General features: G+C 49.4%; 2 protein-coding genes across 2 annotated transcripts; one reads left to right on the plus strand and one right to left on the minus strand.

Moving 5' to 3' along the window:
* Positions 1-59: 59 nt before the first annotated feature.
* ZPBP2 (zona pellucida binding protein 2) lies at positions 60-6,344 on the plus strand. The gene is made up of 8 exons (XM_026072944.1): positions 60-135; positions 760-837; positions 1,749-1,874; positions 2,444-2,605; positions 3,491-3,709; positions 4,870-4,955; positions 5,530-5,707; positions 6,247-6,344. The coding sequence occupies exons 1-8, from the start codon at positions 60-62 to the stop codon at positions 6,342-6,344; spliced, it is 1,023 nt and encodes a 340-aa protein (XP_025928729.1).
* An 8,949-nt stretch (positions 6,345-15,293) lies between these two features.
* LRRC3C (leucine rich repeat containing 3C) lies at positions 15,294-16,307 on the minus strand. The gene has a single exon (XM_026072965.1). The coding sequence runs from the start codon at positions 16,305-16,307 to the stop codon at positions 15,525-15,527; it is 783 nt and encodes a 260-aa protein (XP_025928750.1). The 3' UTR covers positions 15,294-15,524.
* Between the last annotated feature and the right edge of the window lie 271 nt (positions 16,308-16,578).

Raw genomic sequence — 16,578 nt, forward strand, 5'->3', positions numbered from 1 at the left:
GGGAAGGAGGGAGGGAGGCGGAGGGAGGGGGGGGCAGGCGGCTCCTCGGCCCTCTCGCCATGCCCGAGCCGCTGCGCTTCCCCGCCTGGGGCCTCCTAGGGATGGCGGTGGTGGTAGCGCCTGCCTTGGCGCAAGGTAAGGCGGGAGGGAGCGGGGGGGAAGAAACCCCTTTTGGGCAGGAAAGTGCGGATCCCGGCAGTGCAGCTTCCCCCCCCCCCCCCGACGTCGCCCCCGTGGTCAGAAGGGGCCATCGTGTGAGAAAAGCCTCAGCAGTCAGCGCGGAGACACCGGCGTGGTGATTTTCACACCTCTGGGGCTCCCTTGACACAAAGCCGCCTTCTCAGACAACTCCCCACCCCTTCCCCAAGGCAAAATCCGGCTTTTAGCCCCTCGCAGGCTTCAAAACCTGCTTTCTCCGTGATGGCCACGCTGCACCCGCTGTGCTCCTCAGGGATCTCCTCAGGAGCCCTCGTGAAGCCCCTTGCCTTGCTGGTTAGCTTTTGCAGCGATTTTTTCCCCACTTTTTGGGAAGGAGGAAGGCTCAGCTGATTTGCAAGCTGCTATATTCAAGCTAGGTTTGCAACCCTGGCACTAAAGCAGCTAAAACCGATAAGTCAGCAACACATGGGAGCCCTCTTTTTAAGAAAAGGGGAAGGAGTGTAAGACAGGAGAAGGAAGCTTCCTACAACAAAATTGGTGGGCTAACAATTTATGTGCTTAGATTTCTCTTTGTAATTTCGTAAGTCCTTTTCTCTACAGTGAGAGCTGTAACTGAGAAAGAATATTCTGCTGATATATTTAAAAAGAATCATATTTATGGCAACATCAAACAAGAAGGTAAACTTGCTTTTTTATATTTTAGTCTTACTAGACTTTTTAAATGGAGTTTAAGTACAGTGATAATGCACATAAACAATGCTACATGTGGAACTGACACAAGATCTGTTATACCAGACCTTTTTAGTCATAATTATGTACAAGTATGTATGTGGTCAGCTAGAAAAGCATCTCAAATTAAGTGGGTAAACATGTAATTTTCCTATTTTATTCCAGTTTTTCCTTCCAACTGGTTTGTCAGCATAACTGAATTAGTAAACTTCTTGTGGAAAAGTTATATTATCATGTTTCATCTGCCTGTTAAAGTTATATGAATACATTTAGGTGAGCAAATTGAGTTTTTCACGTGATGTTAAATACCTCATAATAGAAATATTGAATCCTAAATTGTTAATCTCTTTCAAGAATTATAAACCTAGGAGTAGCAATGGGCAATTTATGCCATTTATAAGTAGTGTCATTATAATGGCAATTCTTAATACAACCTAGTTTAGCTAAATGTGGTGCTGGAGACTCCAGAATATGATTCTAATGGTAATTGAGGTTATGGTTTTAGAAATGCATTTCTCCTCTGGTGCCACTTCAAGCACTTGTGAGCATTTAATATCAGAACAAGGGCTGTCCAGCCAGCAGCTCCACTGCAGACTCAAAGTCTAGTATCTGCCGTCTTGAAACTCGATCTGTGTGAGACCAAATGTTCTTCTACACATAGTCAGCACCAGCCACATCGTGGACAGTTCCTTAAGAGTAGTAGTGGCATTATATTAATCTTTTATCTGTATTCGCTAAATTCATTTTCCATGTTGGGGCTTTAAAAGTATGAAAGTAAATGTATCTTTGAAACAGGTATTTTTTAAATTTCATTCAAGATAAACATGTCAGGTCATTTACCTTATTCTCTTGTGTTGCAGTTAATGTGTATGTTAAAATATTTACAAGTAGCCCATTTCTAGTATGTATGGATTTAGCCCTTTCTCAAGAAGAAGTTATAGATCCCAACTATTTGTGGATTGGTCCAGATGGAAAAAAATTAGAAGGTTAGTTACTTTGTCCTGACTACAACTTATTTTCACTCTTCCTACCTTAGCCATTTTTTCCAGTCACTCATATGACGTTTTTACAGTATTCTTTCACATGTTTAGAAACAGCCTTTGCCTCATGGGGGGAGGGGGTGGGAATCGGGAAAATATGCTGAGACGGAAAGCAGAAACTGTTTCTCCACTATTTGCAAGGGAAAAGTCAACCACAAATGGCTAAATAGATTTCTGTGTGTGAAATCATGTGTTTTCCTTTGTTTCTGTTGATGTCATCCTGCATCAGCCCGGCTGGTGGGTCCAGAGAGTCATGTGTCCTTTGTCGATTTCTTCCACATGCTCTGACCTTTAGACTATGTTTCCTTTCTCCCTCTAAATTTTCAAATGCTTGAGATAAAAGGAAACTTGTAGTAAGTCCTAAAGTTCATTAATTATAGGCTGTTTCAGACCAACATGAATCAGTATATAGTTATGTACAAAAGAAAGATATCTCATCTTTAAGTGTTCTAAATGAGTAGAGCATCAGAAACCAAATATTTCCAGTAATCAAGTATTTCCTGTTTCTGTTCTAGGGCAAATATATGTGAATCTTACAGAAACAGGAAAGCTGATGGTGATAGGTTTTAAGGAGTCTATGTCTGGAGCCTACACTTGCACTCTTTCTCACAAAATCATTGAAACTGATACATGGGACGAGAGAGAGATGTTTGAGGCATACAAGTTTATGGTATATGGTAAGATCACCAGTTTACTAGTGAGCTAATACACATAGCTTTTGTAGTTCGGTGGTTTTATGAAGTGTGCGTTTATTTCAAGGATTGATAAACATTTTATCACAGAGAAAACTATTCTGTCAAATACCTTCCAAGTTTTGGAAAAAGTTTAAATAACAGCTACAAAGAACACATGGTGACCTGAAGAATGAAGTAATCTCTACCCTTGACAAGAACAAGGTAAACTACAGTAACTCCAATTGATACCCAAGATCAGAAAAGGAAACTGGTCCGAACACAGTCTCTTTCCAGCAAAAGGACTGAACTGAGAACATATGCATGTGCAGAGTGAGCCTTCTGACCCAATTGTTCGAGCTGTGCACTTAGGCATTCCTCCACCACTTGTAACAATGGTTCGTGAATGTCACTTCCCTACCCACCAAATAACATTTCCAAAAAGTGATTAAAAATGAAACATTCTTTTTTTTAAATCATTTTTAAAACACTCACTCCCAAGCTGCAATTGCATAGGATGTTTTTTCATAATTCCAATACATTTTAGTTACTAAGTTTATAGACTCTAAAATGGCCTTGCTAGTTCTGCATTTATTTTAGCATTTGCCATTTTTCTGTTTTAATATTTGGGAGCAGAGCCTCACAACCTGAGCACATAAGATTCCTGTATATTTCAAACTAAATATCTCTTACTTACCTTGTAAGTAAGCTAAAGTCAGCTAAAGGATAAGTTTGTTCTGTTATGGTTAATGAGTAAACTTTATTTACTTGTTTACTTCTAAATAAAAGCTCATATTTAAGATATAAAGTGCATTGATATAGATGATAAGATACTGTGCAAGATACAGTCTGTGATTACAATGCTGTACTCATTCTCAAACTTTTTTTAAGCATACAGGGAACCTGACTATGCATACAAGATATCTGTTCGCTTTACTACAAAGAAATGCAAGCTAGTAGCTAATGACCAGTTCTTTGAAGAACTGAAGAAAATCTTGGATAATGTAATCTCTGATCTGGCATGCCAAGTCATAGATCCATCATATAAATGCCATTCTGTCAAGAGACCAAAACATAGCCTCCTGCATGAGCTATTTGTTACTTTTCAAGGTAACAGATTTCAGTGTTTGTTTGGGAGGGATCCTTTTATTTTAAAAGCAACCAAGGAATAGTATAAACAACATCTGAAATTATATTAGTCAAATATGCCTTCCAAAGTTGTTTCCCTGCTTTCTTTTGGGCTCCCTGTATTTTTTCTCAGTAGCCCACAGATGGAGCTAAAATGCAGTTTATATGTTGAGCTTGTAAATTGTACTTCTTAAACTTAGTAACTAATGTTACTTTTCAGGGGTATAGTTTGAAAGGATTGTTGAAAGGACATAACTGATAACATGAGTCATGATTCTTCACTAATGCAATTGTAAAAGGAAAATGGTCATAGTCATTTTTCATTATTTGATTTTTAATAAGTCTGTGACCTCTGTGGTTTTGCTTGATTCTAGGAAATTGAACAGAGATTAAAAGCAAGAGCTTCATGGTTCCCTTATGGTAATACCAATGTGGCTGTACTGCCTTGCAAAACAGGTTAAATCAACCCTGATGGCTGCCCTAATTCAGAGATATTGTGTCACCAAGGAAAGGAAATTGTTCACGAGTATTTTGATCACATCTTCTCCTGTCTAAATTCTCATCATGTGCCAAGAGGAACCCATCCCAATGGGTTATGGAACAGTTCTGTGGCCATTTTACATCAAAGGAAATGAATGTTCAGCACAAATCAGAGACCAAAAGCTTTAAAGTTCAGATAAGACTTTCATCCTTTCCGTAATCCGCGGGTACTATGTGAGAATAATTCCATTCTCCTTGTCTTCTCATATTTTTCCCCATTATTTTTACTGGTAAACCTCAGTGACTTACTGGAACAATGCAATTAACTAAACAGATAGAAATCACCAGAACTATTTTTTGTTTTCTTCATCAGTCACTTATTTTTCAAATTCAAATGCATCCAATTTAAAAGTTTCAAAATGTGAACACTATCTTGACTAGGGACAGTGACAGATGTAAGAAAATTACCATTCTACACAAATTAGAGGCAAAACTGAGAGGCTATAGTAAGGTAAAATGAATACCATAACATGCTAAAAACAAATATTATTTGTTTGCCAATGTTTTCCAAGATTAACCTTGAAGATACATATTACAGATACATTCATTGTAATGTATTCTTCAGGATATGTACATGAACATATCTTTTTCTCCCCCCATAGTAAATCCTTTTGCACCAGGATGGGAAGAAGTTTGCAACCAGCTTCCTTATGATTGTGAAGATGCAACAAACACGAGAGTTCAAGAGGTTGTGTCAGCTGCCTTTTGTATTCTCTGTATATTAAACATGAATTTCTACTTTAGCATCTACAGATTTGATTCATAGTAATCCACCTTCCCCTGAATATTTTGGAATTAATAGCACTGTAAATGATGGTTCATGGATTTCTAGTAATTCAAGCCAAGATGGAAAATTGTTTAAAAGTCAAGTTGATCCAAAATTTGTTGAAGAAAAAAAGACTTGATCTTTCTATTTACTTCATAAAAGTAGTAAGATTAAGATTAGTATATTAGTATACTGTACTTCAGGTCCTATAAACGAAGTATTTGCATTATGATTTGGTAAATGGAATAATAGTTTAAAATAAATCTGCTCTAGCTGATTTCTAAAATTTATCATCTCTAGCTTCTTAATGTTTATATATGTCATCACACTGCATACTGGGTCTGATTCTAGGCCCTCTGAAGCCAAGGAAGACTCCAGTTAAGGTGACAGGTCAGTGGATATGGGATCAGGAGTATAAAGTACTTGCTGATAGTCAGATTTTTTTTCTTGATTAAGAATATCTTTTTATTCTTCTTCCAATGTTTCTAAATTTTAGGCAAGAGATCGTATTGAAGATTTTTTTAATAAACAGGCATATGTTTTGAAGCATGACTTTCAAACTCTTCCTACAATACACTATGTGGACCACAGTTTTGAAGTTACTCGCATTGACAGCTGTCGACCAGGTTTTGGGAAAAACGATATCACCCACAATGACTGCGCTAGTTGCTGTGGTAAATATAAGATACATTAATTTAAATTTTGGATATTAGCCCTGATCACAGCTTCCTCTGAGGAATATTTTTAAATAGCACTTTCACACATAAGTATATTTTTGTTTATCTTTTGGAAAGACATTCATTTGAATGAATGTCGCAGATAAAAACCAGTAGAAATGGAAAAGCAAGCTGGTTGTTTTGAACCATTTGTTAGTGCATTAGGAGATAACTGTATTTCCAAACAGAGTAAATGGAAGCAGTGAAATATCTTCTTCCAGGTCATTGGTCAGTGGCAGTATTCAGGATATAGGATAAATAAGAAAACTTTACCTTAATGGTACTGCTGCTGAAAAATGTTCTGTTGTTTTAAAAGATCTTCTTAGCAGTACCTAGTTCTAGTTCTGGATTTAGAGTTATTGAAGGAAAGGCAATCTCAGTAGAGGTCTAGAAGAACATCTCATTTACGGAGTTCTGTAGTATTGCCCAATGGTCATGGTCCCTGTCTGAGGTAAAAGGAAGCTGACAAAAATACTGTAAATGTGTTTTATTTGCAGTTGTTTGTGATCCTGGAACATACAGTCCTAACAATGAAGTGACCTGCCGAACTTGTGTAAGCACTCAAATCAAACAGTATGGAGCAAAATCTTGCTAAATAAAATTGGAAACTGAAGAGAAGTTGTGAAAGCATTTTTTTGGGATGTCCCTTTTCTTTTTAGTTACCAATTCTGGAAACCTACATTTATTGTTGAACAATAGCCAAACCCCATCATTCAAAGCCTTACATTTTTTGTAATTGGGAACCACTTAGATTATTTAAAAAGTGTATAAAAAAAGTGCTCATGCAAAGTAAAGTAATTCAGTGCAAAAAAATTATATAAAGAAAATTATGAAGTTCACCATGTGGCTTTTAGCAAAAAAAGCCTGGTTCTCAGTGGTGACACCAAACAAGCCACAGCTGTGCACGGTAGTTTGCTCAGAAAACATTAAGGAGCTATAAACAGTTCAGGGGAAGATGGGAGATAGCTGTAGTGGAATTATATACCATAATGACATAGAATTATATATTAATATCTGCTAGAAGTTACTCTTGCCAGTTGGAAGTATTTAATCTTTGTGATTTAAAAATAAAATATTAGTTGCACTTCCCTTTGTTTTTGCCTATTTTTGACAAAGAAAAACAATTCCTGTGTCTGAAACGTTGCAGCCTGCGCTGCACAAAGCTGGACAACACGATGGATAAAACCTTGGTACCTATCCACAGGGCGCCTTCCGCATCGCCGCCGCCAGTGGGAGCTCTGCTAACGATCGCCTAACGAGAGTGGAAAGTGAAATCTTCGCTTCCTGAGCAGGTCTCCAAGAGGTAGGTTTAGTAACAAATCTTGCAGTCCAACAGTCAGGAAAATTGCGGAGCCTGCCTTTACGTTCTTGTCTGCCGCTTCCAGCGTAGAAGCGGGTACATCACAGGGAGGGAAGGAGGAGAGCGCGAGGGGAGAAGGCAAGGCTGCTGAGCCATCCCCATTGGCTTGCTTCCACATCTTTTTCTTCATCTGCCTTAAATACTTATGGTATAATTCTGTTGGTCCCAGGTGCCGTGTTTGTACAAGCAGATTATTGTCTTACATCGGTTTTAAACTCCCAACAAGTTTGCTAGATCAGGAACAAATCAAGAAACAAACTGTCAAAGCACCAAGATAACGGGGAAGTTTTCTCCATGGAACATTCCAAGCCAACCTTCAGAAGCAGATCAGAGCTAGTATATCCACAGCCCTTGACTATTTTGCTCATAAAAAAAATCGTATTAATACTGCTTTATTACTTGCAAGAGCCTCACAAGTAATACTGGCATCTGCTAACTCCCACAACGTGCAGAGAACGGTCTCGGGCAAGCCTGTTGGAGCAGCTGGCCTGCAGCAGGGTTACCAGAGCACAGGCTTCTAGAACTTCTAGAACTCCACACACGGAGCGCCGAGAGCTGCACCCGCTCCCCTCACACAGGGCGATCCCTTGCTTTTTGCACTGGGATGTTGACGTAGATTAAGTCAGGCAAAAAGGAGTACCTCTAAATAATTGCAACTTCCTATGGCATCTAGATATGCCATGGTGGGTAGTCATCCAAAAATCGACCCAGTTCTACCCAGTTTAACTTATCTAGTTTGACAGGAAAACAGCAGGAGATGGTAGGGGCACAGACCACGCTCCAAGCTTTTCATATTCCTTACTTATTAAATACTGATGAATAAAATGTACTGTAACAAGAGCATTTAACTGCCTGTAGGCTGATTATCTTAGCTGCCAACTGGACATTTTGTGCACCAATCAGGCTTATACAGATTAAGCAGAAGGGCACTCTGCAATTGCTCCACGCGTTTCCTGGCCTATTTCACAACAGAATATCTCACAGAGGAATGCCGCATGCATGAATTAGATGGGGGGGAAGAAAAGCAGGAAGTAGATACTAAATGTAATGGCTAATGAGGCACAAATGGACACTCAGCTGCTTCTCCCTCCTCTCTTTCCCCCCTTAAAAAAAGTTATAGCTAGCTTTTTTTAGTGCCCTAAGTTTTTCAATGGGCCTTAAAAAGAAATAGAAAAATGGGTCAAACATTTCAGCATCATGCCAACACTAGCAGCATTACATTGTAGAGGAATGTGTGCCATGGATTCTACCTGGCCTGTCATGAAAAACTGTCGTGAAACAGATCTGCTCTGACCTTTCTCATATGTAAACTCTTTATCCAGTCTGAGCATCTGCTCTTCCGCTGCCCGTAATCACCCCAAACGTGGCTAAATCTTTTATTTATGATACATCATCACTCAAAGCTCGCTCTCTTTCCAAGCCGATGAATCACTGTCATAGTTCAGATTTTACAAATCGCTATAATCAGCTCACAGATCTCCTCACTTCGGTACCATCACCCCGAGCAAGTGCTCCAGCGTGCCTCAGCCCCCCCGAGCACCGCTGCGCTCTGCCTCCAACAGCGAGGCTTCAGTCACGTTTCTTGTGAAGGATAACTGTAACAAACACCTTAAAAATAGTGAGGACGTCTCACAAAAAATGAGTTTGAAACTTAAGACGTTCTGTCCCTTTCTCTGCTGCTTTAGCAACACTCTCTCACCCAGGCTACTATCAGCAGCACACAAGTACTTTTAAACACATTAAAGAACACAGTCAGCCAACTGGAAGCCGTGGCCCATTGTTTTAACGTCAAAGCTGGATTTTCCCRGTCTGGAACAGAGCAGTTCAGAAACACTCTGCAGACACATGTTCAAGTACTCACTGCAGAGGCACCACGCCAGCGAGCTGATCAGAGCGCAGCACCGTGGCCAGGAAGCGCCACTGCTGCGGGGTCACGCTGACACCACGGCCGCCGGGGGAAGCATCTTCCTGCAAACTCGCCACAGCGTTTCTATTAATCTGCGGGTGATCTAGTCCTCTAAATTTAAGTCATCTGAAGCAGGAGCAGAGTAGGTCATGCAGTTCTCCAAGACAACAGAGTTACAYGCTGCAGCTTGCAGCTCACTTCTGCGTGCAAGAAAACACAGGGCTTTTCACCAGGTTATAAGTAAAGGGGCTCTGTGAGGAGGGCRGAGGGAGGAGCAGGCTGGACCGGGGGAGATTGGTGCCTCTGGGGCAACTCATCACACCTGGTCTCGAGCCCGCTCCCAGGAGGGGCCGAGCAGCCCCATTAGCGACGGGGGCGACCAAAGAAACACCTGGTGCAGCCTGGGCTGGCTCGTGCCCTGGGCGTTTCCAAAGGACCTAGCCCAATTTTGGGTTCCCAACACCCTAAAGAGCAGCTTTGTGCAGGCCAGGAGTCAACGGTGCAACTTTTGCTCTTTTTCCAAGGTCCAAATAACCCCGAGCCCTGCCYGCGCCTGGGCTCAGGGGTGTCAGGGCATCCCAAGATGCAGCTTTGGGCCATGGAGACGATATGTATTAGGGATGATGAAATGCCGTGGGCTGCTGCACGGTCTCCCACGGGAGCAAGGGGAACGGCCGGGTGGTGATTCATAAAAARGGGATTATTTGCTTTGCTGAGTCAAAGCCGGCGTCTGGGAAGCGAGGAGCCGGTGCGAAATGCAAAGCCTGCCTAGGTGCAGCAGCCGCAGTAAATTCCTCGATGGGACCAATCATTTATGTAAAATTAAGCATATTTTCAAGTGCTCTGCTGAACTGGAACTGAAAAAAAATATAAAGAGCCTGTGCTGCTTTCTGGCATCTAAATCCCGGCCTGGACGGAGGCCGTGGGGAGGACGGCGGGTGCCAGCGCCCGGCCGCAGCCCCACGCGACCAGAGCGGACACAGACGTCCCTGCGGCTCCCGCCGAGGCAGGGAAAGCGCCCAGAAAGCCGGCTTTTCTCTCCAGCACGGAAGGCTTTGCAAATCCCCCTCCAGACTGCCTGTCACTTTTATTAATAGGCATAATCTCCTCTTAAAAAAAAAAAAAGACGGAGAAATGATATCTGGCTTCTGCTTAGCGCTGCACAGCGTGAGCGAGAGACGGGACAGAAAACCCGCAGCTCGGCGGGAGGGAAGCGTTCTCCTCCTCAACTCTGAGCTCTTAACAAAAAGCATGGGAGTACATCTTGCGGTTTTAGGCGCTGTTTTGATTTCCTATTCACCGAAGTTGCATYTCCCCATGCAGAATTCCAGTGGCCACATTTTACAGACAACTCCGCTCCTATAACAGGCAACATCATAGGATTAATGAGTCCTTTGCAGGCAGTGAATAAGTATGATTCATTATTGGCAGCAATGCCACTGTAAATGGATTTTTTTGTGGTGAAAATAAATAAATAAGCCTGAATAACTGAAGGACTGTTGATGAAGTGTAGACCAGCTTTAATCACAGTGTAATTGCTGCCATCAGTTCTAATTATTTATAAATATTTTTATAATTGTGGAAATTAAACAATTAGACATCCTTCCTTCCCTCTCCTAAATCTAATAATTTAAAAGTTCAGGATACRGTCTGGGGCCAAGAACTCTGAGCATATTTCATTTACCGACTGCAAAAAAAATTGCTTTACCTTTTCTCTAAAACGTACATCCGTGCAAAATTAAACATTAACACCCCTCCCCGCGAGCGGGCTGGAATTGCAATCGCCGTTGCTGAGAGAACAGCGCTGCCGCCCGGCTGCCCTGGAGCATATTTAAAAACCGGTCAGATCTCCAAACGAGCAAAGTGTGCTCATGAAAACCCATCAGCCCGGCGCTGCGAGCGCCTGCGGCACGACGGGTGTCGATAAGTGATTGCGTTTGCAGCGGAGCCTTGYGTCCCACCGGGATTTATGAGCCCGAGCCCGAGCCGAGGCTGAACGCGTGTTCCTGTCCACGGGGGAGAAAATCTGAGCCGGTGACCCGGCCCCGCGTGGGGCGGCCCCTCACATCCAGCTTTTGAATTTTGTTCCAGTGATACCTTTTCCTCCGTCCCCAGGGAGAAGGGCGAAGCCCCCTGCGGGGTTTGCCGGGTTAATCGCCCGCGCAGCCAAGACGAGCAGACTCGCTTGGAAGTTAATAACAAAGATTTAACTGCRTGATGAAACGGCGCACGGCGAGGTCGCGCTGCTCATCCTCTCGCAGCCCGTTCCAGCAAATAAATCTACGGGACGTCAGGAAACTACCCAGAAACGCAGCTTTAAAATGGATTAAATATATATAATATATATGGATTCATATATTTCCTTGCTTAAAGGTGCGGAGGATCTCCATGGCCTCGCCGAGCCACCATCGGGTGCTGCAGAGCTTCATTTCCCCCTGCCGTTCCCCGAAAATTCCCCTCGCACGTGCCACGTACCTGGGGCTGGCAGTGATGCCTCACAGCCCCAGAAGCCACGAGTGCCTTAAATACTATTAAACTCCGAATAATTGTATATTTTGGCATCTTTTTCCTCCCCATCTGTGATTTCTGAGGCTGCTGGTCACGTTTTCACATTTTCCTCAGCAGCCACAGGGACAAGAAACGCTCGCTGGCGAAGGATGCTGGGGTTTGTGCACTGCTCTGTGCTGGGGGCCGGGTGTTTTGGCTACCAGGCCGGGCGCGAGCGYGGCGCTGCTCCGTCAGAGAAAATTCAAAATGCACCAGGGAATCTGCAGGTGTCAAGATGCCCCCGGGCCTGTCGGAGGGGCCGCGAGCGATGCCCTGGGCCTGCCGGTCCCCCCCATCCCGCCCCATCGGCCTCGGGGGGGTTATTGCAACCTCGCAGCCAGGAGCACCCAAAAACGCCTTTAACGAAGCTTTAAGATCAAGCCTGCTCCGCACCCCGGTGCAGGAGGCGCTTCCCACCAGCAACAGCTAAACAACGTTGCGCTGCTGCCGGAATCCACTTCCTCTTCCGGATACTAATGAGTGTGAGCTGCAAGRAGCCTGGCAATTTCCATCCTAATAATACCTTGGGCAGGAGCGAGCCTGCAGGGCCGGGGCTCAGCGATACCCAGCCCTGTGGGGGGGCACCAGCGGAGCCCTGGGGACCCGTCACTCCACAGCCAGGGTGGCTGCCAGTGCCGCCCGCCCCGTGCGTCCCCCCAGCCCAGCTGCTCCCGGGGCTGCAGGGGGAAGATCCCCGGGGAATGAACRGAGGCTGGGGGTGGGGGGGAACGCAGCCATCTGGTCATGAGCCTGGGGTCTGCGGGCTGTCACGGCCGCGCTGCTGACAGCCAAGTGACAACCAAGGTTAATGTCCCACGCGCGGGAGCTGTCGCTCCACATTAGGGCCCGGATTGCGCCCTCCGCGGCACTGCATGTCGACAGGCACCAGGCGGGGAAAGGTTGCTGGCAACCCGGCCCGAACTGCTGCCGATCGATGCCGTGGTCACGGAGGCTGCTGGGGCCGGGGAGTTGCAGGATGGGGAAAGGCTTGTCCCTCCCGGGCCACGGCATCTCCACCGCCCCCCGGCAAGGCTGCGCTTCCCCTGCTGAAGCGTCTCCATCGCTGGTCTGACTCCCAAACGCCCGCAAGCCGCCGGTCAGGGCGGTCGGGGCTGGGAGCGGAGCAGGGGCCCAACTCTTCCACGGGATCCCGGAGAGGCACCACGTGAGCGGGAGACGCAGCCTGGCTGGGGGCCACTGCAGCGGACGGATGGAGCAGCCCCCTCCCCATCCCGGCTGCTCCCTGCCCCACGGAAACACCAAGCCCTGGGTCCCTTCCTCGAGCCCCAGGGATGTCCCATTGCTGGAGCACCTGGAGAAAACCAGGTGCTGCCGGAGCGGCAGGCAGCCGGCTCCCACCTCGGCCRGGCCCAGCACAGCCCAGGGCGTCTTGCCATGACCCGAGCCGCGCTCACCGAAACCGAGCCRCGGCGTGTTCATTAATTCAAGGCGAAGGTAGGGTTACCAGCGGGACCAAAGTATCCTGTTTCTAGCAGCCCTTGAGCGCCCGGCAGAGCTGCAAAGCGGCCGGGAGGGGAAGACGTGGGGTGTTGCGGGCGTCCTTCGCCCTCCCTTYGCAGCCAGGACCTCGCTGGGGCGAGACCCCCCCCTCCCCATGGGGCGGCCCTGGCTCGAGGGGCTGCAACCCGCCTCGGTCCAGCGGCGGCAGCAGCTGCCGCAAGAGCAACATTCCCCGCGCGCGCGCATCCCGCACCAGCCAGACACCAAAGTGAAAGCCAACTTTATTGTTGTATAAAGAACATAAAAGGTCCCTTAAACAAAACGCATATTGGGTCGGATGGTCCCGGGCGTCCCTCGGCATGGTGAGGGTGCCCTGAGCTGGGCGGGGGGGGGCTCGCCGGGGCTCGCCGCGGGGGCCGGGCAGGGGGAGGCCGCGGCACGGCTGCGGCGTCGCGGCCTGGGCCCGGCGGGCGCCCGCTTTCGAGGTGGGCCGGAAGGTGTTTGTGCGTCGCAGAGCACCGGGTCTGCGTCTGGAAAGTAGGCACTTGTGGAAGGGGCGCGAGCCGCGGCCCTGCCTCGCCGCCCTGCCGGGCCCYGGCGCCGGCTCCCTCCTCCCGGGGCTCAAACGCGCAGCCCGGCACCGGGGCGCCAGGGAGGGAGGAGGAAAGTAATTAGAGAGGGGCCTGAGCCCGGCCCTGCACCTGCGCATCACCGGGGTCCGAGCCGGCGCTCGGGGCAGGCTGCCGCGCGGCACGGAGGGCGTTCAAGCAGCTTTGGTTGGTGCTCTTGGTGAATTAAGGCAATTTAGCTTCGGTTGGTTTTAAAAAGGACAAAACCAGCAAAAACAGTGCTCTCAGGCTCGGTTTGAAGACTCTGGGTCCGGTTTGGCTTTGCTCCAAATCTCCAGCCGGACGCTGCACGCTCAAAGGTGAAAACAGACCCCTGGGTCCGAACACGCGCACGGACACCCGCGCCGGCCCCRGGCGGTTTTGCGGTGCAGCGGTTCAGGCCCCTCTCTAATCACTGGACACGGAAACCGGGAACCTGCAGCCCAATACTGGGAATTTCAAGAAGGGACACTGGGGGCTTTTTGGGTGAGGGGAGGGTCAGGCTACTGCCAGCGGCACAGGAGGGGGGGGAAGGACGAAAGAGCAGAGGTCTCGGTGGCTCCCACCAGCGCCCGCCGCCCCCCGTGCAGCGCGCCGTCACAGTGAGCGGTCGGCAGGCTTGCGAGCCCTTGAGGAAAGAGGTGAGACCTTTCGCCCGGTGGCAATTCAGCACCGGCCACTGAGGGATGTCCCCAGGGCCGGGCCAGCCTCCGGCCACGCGGCACCGCAGCGAGGCGGCAATGCCGGGGCGACCTGAGGAGCCAGGCCCGGGGGGCCGCCGGGCTGCACGCGCTGATCCGGGGGGTCCCCGCAGAGCACCGAGGGGGAACCCGCGTCCCCGCCGCGTCCCGGTGGGGCTCGACCCACCGCGGGGCCCCTCAGCCAGTGCCGGGCCCGCTGCGGTCGCCCCCTGCACCCGCCTCCCTTGGCTGCGCGCCCCGCGCTGCTGCAGGCAGCTCAGCACCAGAAGAAGCTCGTTTCCCGTTTGCTTCGTTTGGAGATGGAGCGCCGGACCGGGGAGAGGTCTGGATTTCAGCTACAAGCCACCCCGTCTCCGTGCAGTCGCGCAGGGGACCCCGCGCCCCCTCACTCCGGCTGGCCCAGCCCTGGAGGGGAAGGGACCGGGGGACAGCGAGGGCCAACGTGGGACAACATCATCCAGCACAAGAGAGGCGACGCTCCCTGCAGCTCCGGAGCYGGGCAGGCCCGGGCGCACCCAGCCATGCCCCTTGCTTTTCCCAACCGACGTGTCTCTGCTTTCCTCCCTGTCCTTCAGTCCCGCCGCGTTGCTGGTTACAGCTCGGATGTGTGATCCTCGAGGGCCAGCGACCCACCGCGGCATGGCCTTGCTCCCGTACTGCTTGCCCCCGTCGCTCCCCGGGGGCAGGAGCCTGCATGGAGCCGGGAGCATCCCTCCGGCAGCGAGGAAAAGCCAGAGAGGGACTAAACCACCACTTTCATTAATGCCCCAAGGGATTTCTGCAAAAGAAATAAAACAGTTTCAAATGAAGTGTAAATGTCCGGGATGGGGTTAGTCGGAGCAATCGCCGCGTGTTCGAGGGGACGCTCTGGGTCTCGCTGGTCCTTTGCAGTTGACACCCAGCAGGCGGACGCCCCGGTCGCTCTTGGATGCGCTCGTCAACAACTAATTGCTCCCAACCGCAGCCGCTTCGTCTCTCGCTGCGCCAGATCCGGGCCCTTGCGCTCCCGCTTGCTCCGAGCAGCCACGGCTCCCGCAACCGGACGTCATTTCCCCGCAGAGAATGGAACAAAACCACTATTATTACTGTGCGATGGCAATGGTTGATAACAGCTTCTACAGCCATGGCGAGCCTGCGGAGCCGCCGTTCCGCAGGCTCTTTGGGTACCCGTGTCCGCCGGGATGCCGCTCCCTCACACCACGGTGCTGATGGTGGACGACTCCTCYGACCTCCGCTGCTTGCTGGGCAAGGACTTGAGATACTCCAGGTGCCGCCGGGCGTCCTCCTGGTTCTGCCGCACGTAGTAGACCAGGTAGGAGATCACCATGGCGAACCAGCCGAACATGGTGACCAGCATCGCGATGTCCGTGGTCTTTTTGTATACGTTGCAGAAGTCCGTGTCCGCGATCACTTGCAGGAAGGATTTGCCCACGTGCTCCTCCTGCACGGAGGAGTCGCACACGATGCCGCCTGATGAGCCGGCTGCCAGATCCACCGTCCGGATCAGCTCCTGCAGCCGGCAGTCACACAGCCAAGGGTTGTTGGAGAGGTTGACCTTGGCCTTCAGGTTGCTAAAGGCATCCTTGCTGAGCGACACCAGCTTGTTGGAAGACAAGTCCAGAGAGTGCAAGTGATCCGCCAGGCCCCGGAAAGCCCCGCTCTCGACGCCGGCGATGGCGTTGTGAGACAGGTCCAGCTCCAGCAAGAGCGGCAGGTCCCGAAAGGCGTCGYGGGGCAGGAAGGGGATTCGGTTGGAGTCCAGGTAGAGCTTGTTGGTGTCATTGGGTATGTCTTTAGGGACCTCGGTCAGCCGAGCGTTGCTGCACCGGAAGGTCTTGAACCCCTCCTCTTCCGAAGGGTAGCAGCCCTTTGGGAAGGCGGCAGCCGAGCGGAGGCAGGAGGCCACGAGCAGGAAGCTYGGAAGGAGCAGCCACATGGTAACGGAGCGGAGGAGGAACCGGTCTACCAGAGGCATGGTGCCACRTCCGCATAATCACGCGGCTGCCCGCCCGTCAGCTGTGGCCCTCGGCGGCGCCGGCTGGACCCGGTGCATCTGAGACGGAGACAGCAAGGGGACAGTGTCAGAGCGGAGGCGCCAAGGAGCAGCGCTCGCGCGCGGGGCAAACCCGCGCACCGCCCGCGCCCGCGGGTCCGTCCACCTCCTCCCCGGTGGGACGGGGGCAGCAGACRGCAGCCGCGCTTCCCCTGCCGCCAGTGGCCAAGCTCCTGGCTTCCTGCACGGCAGG

The sequence above is a fragment of the Apteryx rowi genome, unplaced genomic scaffold (assembly GCF_003343035.1).
Source record: "Apteryx rowi isolate R43461 unplaced genomic scaffold, aptRow1 scaffold_354, whole genome shotgun sequence".
Classification (NCBI taxonomy): Eukaryota; Metazoa; Chordata; class Aves; order Apterygiformes; family Apterygidae; genus Apteryx; species Apteryx rowi.